Below are 11,175 nucleotides of genomic sequence, written 5' to 3'. Positions count from 1 at the left end.
TCAACATAGGAAGTAGCCTAGTTGTGTTTTAAGTGGTGCCTTGATATTTAAAATCTACGGAAGCCCATTTCTGACACTTTAAAGAGGAAAAACATGTACATGGGATGTCACTATTATGAGATGAAGTCCATAATATCGAGATTTAAAGTAATCAGATTCAAAGTCATAAGGTATTTCATCAAATTGTATAGTTTTTACTTGGTATCATATGATTATGATCTGCTGAGGCCGACTGGGGTTCAAGGAGACAGAAGCAGAGATACAAAAAGCAGCTATAAAAGGCGGCCCCATCCAGGAAACACACAGCCATGTAGAAGAACTCCGAGCCAGCTCCCATGTCAGAGGATGAAGAGAGCACATCCAGCCAGTCACGGTCAGAGAAATAGGACTACACTAAAAAACAGGCTGATCTCAAACATCTATAAACAAAGGTGTTGATGGAAGCAGCACAGCTGATATTTCTCTCCAGGATGGAGTCACAGCCAAACAGGAATAGATGAGGCGAAGCTACTATGAGAAAAAGCATAGAGAGCAGAACGTTAGAGATTGAACTAACAGATTCTGCAGAGTGGGAGAATAGAGAGAAAATGAAGCAGAATGATGAGAAAGGGGTCCCTATGTCCTCCATCAGTCTAAGCCTATAGCAGCATAACTATAGAGATAGCTCAGGATAACCTGAGCCACTCTAACTATAAGCTTTATCAAAAAGGAAAGTTTTAAACCTAAATATCTAAATATGGATAAAGGCATCACTGCACCCATTTCCTATTTTAATTTTCACCACATGTATTTATTTTTATCTACGAGCTGGAAATGTCCCCAGATTAGATTGCAGGAATCTGGTCACTTTACAACATAACCATGGAGGCATTAATGCTAATGCTGGCACTTACTTTTTTTTGTTTTTGTTTATAAACCTAAATATAATTGTTAACTAGGCTTATTAACTTTTTAATTAGCTTTTTACCTTTTTATTTGTTGACTTTTTAACTTTTTAATTAGCTTTGTACCTTTTTTTCTTTACTTTTTAACTTTTTTTCAACTTAATTTACTGTAGGTGATATACCATTCAAGGGCTCATCTAATTGGTCAAATGCCAAAATAAGATGTACAGCCATGTAGTAGCATCTTTGAAACGCTAACTGACCCTATAAAGGTTTAAAGTCAATGTGTAAATATTTTTCTCCCTCTCATGTGTAGATATCAGTTAAGCAAGTTCTGTTTTTTATTATTTGTCGGTTTATTTGTAGTTACCACTCCGCACCAGTAGGGGGCGATAAATGCTTAGCCTTGTGGGATCAAGAGGAAGAGCTATCTAGCATCAGATCAGCTAGCTAAAGTTTAGATAGTTGAACATCCTAGCACTAATATAATCATATTTAAATGTAGGCAGAGTAAAACATGGTAGTTGAACTATTTTTTTGAACTAAAAAACACCCCTCGTATTTCTCTGCTTTAAGCTGGTAGTTTTTTTGGGGTTTTCTGGGACGCGAACCGAACAGCTAGTCATCCAGCTAGCGTGGTGTTGCTAGCTCAGCTGTCAGCTGTTTGTTTATGTTTCTGTAAACGTCCTTTCTTCCCTCTAAACACATGAGTGTTTCACTGGTTGTCATCCGTCTGGAAATAGCCGACCAGTCCCCCTTTCCACAAGGGTTTCAATACTCTGCTGGTGAGCAAATATTTCCAAACATACATTTTGAAAGTGGGGGTCAGAGCTAAAGCTAACCCTGATTGCTGCTAGTCTGAGTGTTTTGTTTCTATAACCGTTTGATTCAGCTCGCATGTGCTTTGGGTTCCAGTTGAAGGCATGTCAGAGGAGGAGCTGCGGGATAAAAGTCTCTGTTTAGCCAAACATGCATTAAATGGGAAGAGTGAGCTGGAGAGAACAGCCATCCAGCACCAGCACATGGGCAGCAGAGCCATGGGAGACATGGTGATAGAAACCTATGAAGCCAGCTCAGGTAAGCTTTCAGAGGGATGGAAAATCACATTTCTCCTCAAACCAGCTGATTAGCTATAGAGAATCTTCAAGCTGGTCTGAATGAAGCTACTCTTATGGAGTCAGAAAGGAGTCAACATTTTGTAAACTTCAAAATCTTTGAGACTGAAAAAATTAAAATTGAAACAGAAAATAGAAGTTGATATATCCTGTCAAATAATATAATGTGAAAAATAAGAATTGAATGTAGACTCAGTTTAGTATTTTAATTACACTTTTTCTTTTTTTATTTCTTTTTTTTAAATTGCAGTTTTAGATTTTATATATTTCAGAATAAAATTATTTTCTGTTAGTTTCAGTTTTTAGTTTCAAATTCTGTTTTCAGTTTCAGGATGTGCCTTTCAATGTTTCATTAATGGACTGTTAACCTGATAAACCCGACTAAATGTGGGATTAAAGGTGTAATTTATTCTGGCCCCGATGAAAGAGACAGAGGAAGATTGTTGAGAACAACCCGTTGTTTTTCAAACCGCTGTCTGTGCCTATTGGCCAACGCTCTGACCAATGAGAGCAACTGACTGTGACGTAGGAAGCGCGACAGAAAGCTGGTGGGGGACTGTAAACAAACAGCCTGTCGGTAAAACGGCGAATACGTCCTTCTTAAAAATGAATAAGAGTAGATCCTCTTCCTGCTCACGTTTCAACGAAAACCCCAAGTCTAATCCTTCCAAAACTGATTCCATAGCTGAGTCAAACGAGAACTGTTCAATAGTTGTTGCCATCTTCCTTGTTGTGCTTTCTCCAGCACAATTGTTGTGATTGGCCCGCCAGTTCTAGGGCCTGGGGCATTGATCGAGGCTAGACCACTCGCAGGTAAAAAATTATTTTGTCCGCTAGCAGGTGGGGCTAGTTTACTAGGCTAATGGACTGTGGGAACTCCAACTACTAAGTGAACACATTCTCTGCAGCATCTATTAGCCCTCTTGGAAAAATCCTGTAAAAATTATGTTAAAGACATTCACACTGGAACTGTCACTAATCGTCATTTTAGAATGCATTTATATATAAAAATGGACGACCACTGTATAAACCACAAAACTTTCCCATGACAGCAAAGCAAATTCTCTGTCATCTGGACAGACTGGTTCGAGTGGCACTGCTAGTCAGGTAAGTTTAATCTTTTTTACAAACTACATTGTCACAGTAAAAAATAAAGCAATGAAGATGTAAAACTTTAAAATATGTTAAAAAGGGAAATAAGCTCCTGGCAATATATTATGTGGCGAACCTTCCTCTGCCTTCCTGTAAGGATGTAGCCTGCTGTGGCTAACCCATAACTAGCACCTGTTGATGAAATCGGCTACAGCAGCTGTGTCTGGCAGCTAATTACGCTAACAAATTCATTTCAAATGAGCAAAGTCTCAACAAGTTTTCTTCTGTTTATAAATTAATGTTACTTTATCTTCATGTCAAGGTTTTGCCACTTTAAACATCGCTAGGAGCATATTTCCCTTTTTAACATCTTTTAAAGGTCATAATCTTCACTGCACTATTTAGGACTGTGACAAAGTATTTTGTAAAAAAGATTAAACTAACCTATTAGCAGGGCTGCTGGAACCACTCAGTGCAGACGCTATCTTTCTGTGAACGGATGCAGTATTTACTGTGTGGTTGTGGGAAAGTTTTGCGGTTTACACAATGGCTGTTTATTATATATATATTAATGCATCCTGGAATGATTATTAGTGAGAGCTGCAGTGTAAATGTCTTTCACATAACATTTTTCACTGGATTTTGCCAAGAAGGCAAATAAATGCTGCCGTGTGTTGCCGAAGTAGTTGGTGTTCCCACGGTCCATGAAAGCAACATTGAACGGGACATCTCTCCAGCGCTGCTACAAGCTGTCAGTCATGTTTCCCCGTCCTCTCCCGTGAGATTTGGGTCAAAATCTGAAGGTGAAAATAAACTGATTTGAAAGTGTAAAAAAAAAAAACAACAACCTGAAATTAAAAAAGGAATTTGAAACAAAAAAAGAAACTTATATTGAAAGAAAGGGATTTGAATATGAAAATAGAAAATCTAAAACTGCAATAAAAAAGAAATAGAAAAGAAAAAGTGTAATTAAAATAATAAACAGAATTATTTTTTTTTTTTTTCGAGCCGAGGGTTAAATTCAATTCTTATTATTTTATGTTTGCTTATTTAGTTTTTCAGATAATAGGGTAAAAATTGGACATTCAATGTCAACTTATATTTCTTCTGTTTCAAATTTTATTCTTTCAGTTTCAGCTAAGATTTTTAAGTTTACAAACATTTTGACCTCTTTCTGACTCCATAATTCTTGCATTAAATATCCCACCACAGAAACACAGTGATGATAGGGATGCTCCAACTCAATTATTGAAACTACTGGACAGTTTTTATCAGCCTCATTGAGGGTTATCACGATATATAAGCCTCCCACCCCCCACTGTAAACCTAACACGTGTTGGCTGGCCAGCATTGGAGAATTGTTTGTTTGTTTGTAAGCACATTAAACCTCTTATCTCAGTGAATATATGCAGCCAAAAGTGACTGGGCTGTATTCTTTCAGGCCAATTTATGCTTCTGACGCATAGCCTCTGCAACCATCAAATCTGTCTCTGAGCGTGACCACGCCCCTCGCACAGAAGTTCTGCGACCGTCGTCGCACACCTAAAAAAAAATAAAAAAATCCTGACTACGCATCAGACGGTCGTTAAACCCGCGCAGACCTCAAGCTGAAGTGCGCAGACAAAAATCAGATGTAATTGGTCCTTGCTATGCCTTTCTGGTTGTCTGTGTGGTCGTCCTTCTCGATCCGATGCCGGGGCGCAGAATTTTTTAAAGCCCAAGAACAACTGCAACTGACAACTACAATGAAAGGTGAATCCAGGAAGGTTTGCTCCAGTAACAGAACCTGTTCCTCTTCGATGTCTAGAAACTCCAGATCCATGTCCGTGATATCTTGCAGACGCGCCATTGTTGTTTTGGAAGATAAACACTCCCGCCAGCACCGCCAAAGTTCTCGTGACCATCTGCTGAAGTTCTCCCGAGTTCTTGAATTAGCTCCCCCTCGTGCTTTGGCGGGAAACTGCTTTGGGTCCCTGGAAATTCCAGACCGACGGTGCAGAAGCGTACCAGATAAACTGGTTCGTGACCAGACCCAAGCGACATTTGATGTGTTCGCTTGCAGAAGTCTAATCTGCCCTTTATGATCACAAGACTCTGCTACAGTCTGTAACCAATGTTTGCCCAGAAACTGGTATGGTGGAATTTCATACCTTTGTCCCCACCGCATGCAACTACTGACGAATTTACTGGAAATTAAAGGAACTATTAGGCCACGTTAAGCTCTTGGTTCAAGGTTTGGAAATGAAAACCATGCATTAGAAATGTTTTTAAATAGTTTTACTGTCTGTAATTTACTGAATTGTTGTGATGAGTGTCTCCATCTTGACCAGGACTCAGTTGCAAAAGAGACTAATAATCTCAATGAGATTTTCCTGAAGCTTAAATGAAAGTCAGATAAGATGCAGTTCTAAATCAAGCCAAAATGTTTCACAGAACTTTGACTTCAGTTTCCCATCACTCACATTATAATCAATGGTACAACGACAAGTATGAGGTATGACCTCTCCCTCTGAATGGGACTGGATGTTGATCTAAGAGGTGCCAGAAAAAACAAGTCCATTCCTCGGAGGCCTGACTAAGTACAGGAAGAGTCTGGTGCTCTCCATCTTTGTTCACGTTCCATCATTAACAGCCAGCTTGATGGAGTCCTGTCGTTGAGGCTGTTTCCAGCAGCATTAGAGGAAACCACACAGCTTTTGGCAAAGGGTCATTTTATGTTTTATTCATGGATCACATCCATAAACGTTCATTTGAACAGTTGCTTCCTTCTTCTTTATGTTAAAAGATTAATAAAAGCAGATGGTAAAAATTTGCTTATTTCTCTATTTATCTAAACTTTCACTGCACAGTTTAGAGGAGCCTAAAGAAAAACTATGAAAGCGGTAATGAGGTTTTTTACAAAATATATATATATATATATATATATATATATCTATATCACTAAACTATTTACTGGTGATGGATTAATGAGGCATCTTTAAGCCAAACTATTGATGCTGCGTTGATTCTGTCTCACGGAATACTGACACCTGCTGGACATTTGAAGACACTACAGGCAGCTGATTTTAACAGGCTAAACTGAATTGATTTGATGACCAAGTACAATGATATAATTTGAGTTATTGTAGGTTATATTGTATTATTTCATATCTAAGTTTGAGTTGAAAATATCTTTGATATTTTCAGATGCAGCCAATAAATAATGTATTATTTGTATCAGATTCAGCTTCAGCAGAGTTTCCCAATATGGTGGTCTGATGCTTTCAGTCATTGAGGCTCTATGGCTGTTAAAATACATTTAGTAAAATGTATTCTTGGTCCCTGGATGAAATGTTTGGGAAACTATGCTATGCTAAGTAGCTTTCTGAAGCTCATTTCCAATTCCAATGTGTTTCCAATTATTTAAATGTTAAATTTTTTGCTGGACAGTGGAGATTTTCGAAAGTAATGAGATCATGAATCTGCCTCCATGGAAGTCTTGCATACAAACCCAGGTTTAAGCTCAAACCTACCTAAATTAGATTAGATGGTTTCTCAATAGATTAAAGGATAAATGATAAAATCATGGAGCTTTTGGAGCCGTCGACGGGCAGACTGTTGATTTCGTATCATAGCTACGGATGAACTCTGTGCTTTTCATCAGGCAGGAACCAATGCATTTCATTTTGCTGAATTTCTTTTCCTTCGTTGTAAAGCAGGAGGTGAAGTAGGAAGCGGTGCTGCTCAGGATGCACAGAGTGGAGCTGAGGAAGCCGGCGCCAGCCAGCAGACGGCTCCAGACTCGCCCTCCAAGCAGCTCCCTGAACAGATCTCCTTCTTCAGCGGGAACCCGTCAGTGGAGATCGTCCATGGCATCATGCACCTGTACAAGACCAAGTGAGTCAGAAGATTAAGAAAACAGGCCTCAAACACAGCCTGGGGGAGGTCTGGAATTATAGTTCTATACTTTACAGGTCTACATAACTATGAAAGAGAAGATAGTCTAGAAAAGTACCTCTATCTCCCAAACTTATTTCTTTATCTCATAGTCTGGGGTTACCAAAGTGGCGTTCTAAAGATGGTTTTCACAATCATTGTGATGTCATCCATGAAGCAAATTTCCTATGAAATTAGTAGATGTAATATTTATTTGTCTAAAACATATTAAATATGCTAGGAATGTATAGAATGTACAGTTCAATAATTAAATATCCCATTAAATTATAACTGAAATTATTCCGTTTTAATAAAAAATGCATTTATTAGTTTATTAAAACTTAATTAAAACATAAAATATTCAGTAAAAATATTAAATACTGTTAAATAATTTAATGTCCTGCCAAATGATTAAAAATAAATTTAGATGTATAAAGGAAGCCGGCGCCAGTCAACAGATAATGCTTTTTTAAAATATATTTATTTATCTAAAACATAATTTAAATATTAAAATGCCAAAATTATTAAAATGCACGGATCAATAATTTATTGTAAAATTAAATATTTAAAAATAGAATTATAAATTACCGTATGTGACAATTCTTTCACTGAAGCTTCCTTCCTTCCTTCCTTCCTTCCTTCCTTCCTTCCTTCCTTCCTTCCTTCCTTCCTTCCTTCCTTCCTTCCTTCCTTCCTTCCTTCCTTCCTTCCTTCCTTCCTTCCCTTTTCTCTGAAACGCTGGATATTTGATTCTTTTCCTTAATGAATCTAAATCTCTGTCATAATGTGCGGTTAGCGGGGCAGCGGTGACCCCCACGCTGTGAAAATTTAACCCTCTGTGAATCTAAAATGTCTCTTTTTGTCGTTCTGCAGCAAAATGACCTCCCTGACTGAGGATGTGAGGCGCAGCGCCATGGTGTGCATCCTCACAGTCCCGGCCACCATGACCAGCCATGACCTCATGAAGCTGATGGCGCCGTTTAATGACGTCATGGAGCACATGAAGATCATCCGGGACTCCACTCCGAACCAGTACATGGTTCTGATTAAGTTCTCCTCCCAGGTGAGTTCTGTTCTGAGGATCCATCTACAGAAGTAGATCTGTTCTTTCTGACCTTTCTGACTCTGGATTGGCTCAAAATTTGAACGTTTGAAATTAATAAAGTTATATTTCTTAAGCAAATAAAAGCAAAGGGGAATGAAAAGGTTTCCAGAAAACCATTAAACAGGATTTATCAGAATCACAGCTGATTCTGATAAAGCCTGTTAATCAGCTATCAATGAAAATCAGCTGTACTGAAGCAGGGAAACCTCTAAGACCTGCAGGACTGCGGCCCTGCAGGACCGACTTTGGAGATGCCTCCTTTAAATCATTGAAAAAATGTCAAATCTAAGCACTCACAGGTAGTGCATCTATACAGGTTCTACTGATATGGTTGATTTTATGCATTTTTTAACATTTTCTGCTTGAGTCTTAGAAAAATGTCAACAATAACCATCGTTTCAGAATATTGAGGTTAAGGAAAAAGTATTTATGTTTTCTTTGGAGTGCTGTGACTTTTATACAGGGAGTTATAGCGCCCCCTATCCGGCTAAGCTGATGCTCAGAGACTACACACACTTCTGTGAAGCTTATGTACTTTAATAGTTATTTTGTTTATTTATACAAGTTAAATGATCTATTGTTGATACATTCTTTGTTTTAACAATGAAATCACAATAAATTGATTAGATCACATCATTGATCAGCAGCTTTTGTCTCATCTGAACCTTAAAAGCCGTCTCTCCTGTCTGTTTGTGTCTCCCAGGCAGACGCAGACAGTTTCTACACGGCTTGTAACGGACGCCAGTTCAACTCCATTGAGGAAGCGGTGTGCCAGCTGGTCTATGTGGAGCGAGCGGAGGTGATCAAGTCCGAGGACGTAAGGATGCTTTGTTTGTTGGACTGCATGCTTTTAGCTTTCAGTTTAAGGTGTGTCCCTGATTCATTCTCACAAGACTGGTCAGTTAATGAGCCTTCAGTTTAAAATAAGGCGTGTTCTGACAAAGAAACACACAACAGACAGGCTTAACCTCTGACCTCTACCTGCTGGAGCCGTGGGCGAGGTCCATTTAGCTCAAGGTCCTCCTAAGAAGATGATCAAGCTGGTTAATTGGCTGGATTAGACTTAGACAAGTTTTATTGTTGTATAAACATGGTGCATACAAAACAATATTTCGATTTAGTGCAGGATTAACAAGATGCCTGGATTCAGTTGGATCTTGAATTCTTGGTGATTTTTATGTCATTTGGCCTCAGAAATATTTCCTCTGCAGTTTTTGTCTCTTATTTTAAGTTTTTAGTTTGTTATTTTTATGAATTAGCATTGTTTAGGACTGCAACTAACGGTTATTTTGCAAATTGATTAATCTGTAGATTATTTTTTCGATTAATGGATCAATAATCAGATAGCCAAAGGTTACTTAAAGGAGACTTTTTCCAAAATGAAACCAGGTGAAACTTAAACTTTTCCACTGGATAGAGCATATTGACAGATGAAAACATTTTTTTTAATCTTAAATCCAAAATGTTTATATATTTTTACAATCTTGGTATAGTTGCTGCTCTAAGTGGGTTACTCTGTTAGCTAAAGGCATGCTTTACAATCTGTATACTCTAGTTATTGATTAATCCTTTACTAAAATAGTTAATCTGATGAATTGTTTCAGCTCTATTAGTATCTGTAATAGAGATGTCCCGATCCAGGTTTTTGCACTTCCGATCCGATACCGATACTGGCCGATACCAGCCTATCCGAGCATGTATTTAAGTTTAAGTTTAAGTATTTAGCCTTAGTTGTAAGACTCATGTTGAAAAGGGTTTTAGTACTCTTGATAACATCTAGCCAGCTAAATTAGGTGAGATTGAATAAAACACAATGCTTGGTAACAACAAACTTCCATGTTTATTAAGAGATAAACACAAACTGGACAAAATTATGAATAGCAATCTGAAATTGCACAGTGAGCAGTAAAACTGTAAACAGTTAAAGGTGCAAGTATTACTGTAAGTTTTAATAAAAATGCAAAACAGGGGAACACTGCCGCAAAATAGTGGAATGGATCGTTTCAATCGGCGAAACTGGAAAATACGGACCGGATTAAAAAAAAAAACTGGATCGGCAGTCTGGATCGGCATTTTACATGCTTCGCCGATACGCATTTTTTTTGCCAATATCGGCGTCCCGATCCGATACGTGGATCGGATCGGGACAAGCCTAATCTGTAATTGAGGTTTTAGCTTTACATAAACAAAACAAAACTCTCATAGATTTACTCGTCTATCATCACGTTATTGTTGGTCACTGATTGAAGTCAGTTTTTTTTTTTTATTTAGACCAAGCGTTCATTGAAGAAGTTTTATAAATTTGGCCAAATAATTTTCACAATTTGTTCAGGATTCTGTTCCTTCTGTTCACTTTCTAGTCTTGGGCCGTTTCTCAATATGTGTACTTGTAAGTTCTCGTGTACTCGTGAAACATAATCAACCTCAGCCCTAGTACTTTTCTAATTCACAAGAACAAGGAGGCTGAGAACGGACAAAGTCCCCAGATGTTGTTCTCCTCCCTCCATCTTTACCCAGCATGCATCAGAGCAGGGTTGTCCAGTCTTGAGATTGACAGCTGTCCCAGCATGCACTGCAGCAGCTTTCAATGGAGCGCTCCATTGAAAGTTAAAAGTTCTCTTTTCTGTGCTGTTGTTCAATAAAAGTATATTTTAAGATCATTTAAGGCGAGAAAGCATCACTGTGACGTTCAGCAGCTTGCGAATCTCCGAAGCTAACGGCAGCCAGGTCTAATGTTAGCCCGTCTGCAGCAGCCCTCTCTCTGCATAGCCGTGCGCGAAGGAGCGCTGGCGATTTTTTTATTTATTTTTTTATTTATTTTGTTCTGCAAAATATTTATTTGATTTGTGTTCATTTGACTGTGTTAATTATTATTTCCCCACTAAATGAACAAGGTCAGAATTTATTATTATCTAGAGACTGTTAATAACAGGAGGTGAAATGAGGCTCTAGACGAGCAGAGCGTGTGGTGACATCATCATTACGCTTCTGTTCCCATTGACCCAGATTCATCCTGCGTGCTCCCGTTCTCCCAGAGTCCATACTTTCCTGTGTTCTCCTGAAG

The 11,175-nt window shown here is 38.4% G+C and overlaps 1 protein-coding gene across 2 annotated transcripts in view; it reads left to right on the top strand.

Annotated features, from left to right (window-relative positions):
- The first annotated feature begins 1,275 nt into the window (after positions 1 to 1,275).
- Positions 1,276 to 11,175, top strand: part of LOC119775207 (BRCA1 associated protein) — a 41,071-nt gene continuing 31,171 nt past the window's right edge. Inside the window, exons 1-5 of one of the 2 annotated variants that reach the window (XM_038273100.1) lie at positions 1,276 to 1,669; positions 1,800 to 1,961; positions 6,790 to 6,967; positions 7,880 to 8,069; positions 8,815 to 8,928. In XM_038273100.1, the coding sequence (XP_038129028.1) occupies positions 1,591 to 1,669; positions 1,800 to 1,961; positions 6,790 to 6,967; positions 7,880 to 8,069; positions 8,815 to 8,928 (723 nt within the window). In that variant the 5' untranslated portion in view covers positions 1,276 to 1,590. Of the gene's footprint in view, positions 1,670 to 1,799; positions 1,962 to 6,786; positions 6,968 to 7,879; positions 8,070 to 8,814; positions 8,929 to 11,175 lie in introns of both variants that reach the window. The other variant, XM_038273098.1, reaches the window with a different exon arrangement.

This window comes from Cyprinodon tularosa, unplaced genomic scaffold (genome assembly GCF_016077235.1).
Source record: "Cyprinodon tularosa strain WSP-4 unplaced genomic scaffold, ASM1607723v1 ctg857, whole genome shotgun sequence".
NCBI classification, from domain to species: Eukaryota; Metazoa; Chordata; class Actinopteri; order Cyprinodontiformes; family Cyprinodontidae; genus Cyprinodon; species Cyprinodon tularosa.
Note: the sequence above shows the minus strand (reverse complement) of the source record. Positions and strands in the feature narration are given on the sequence as shown.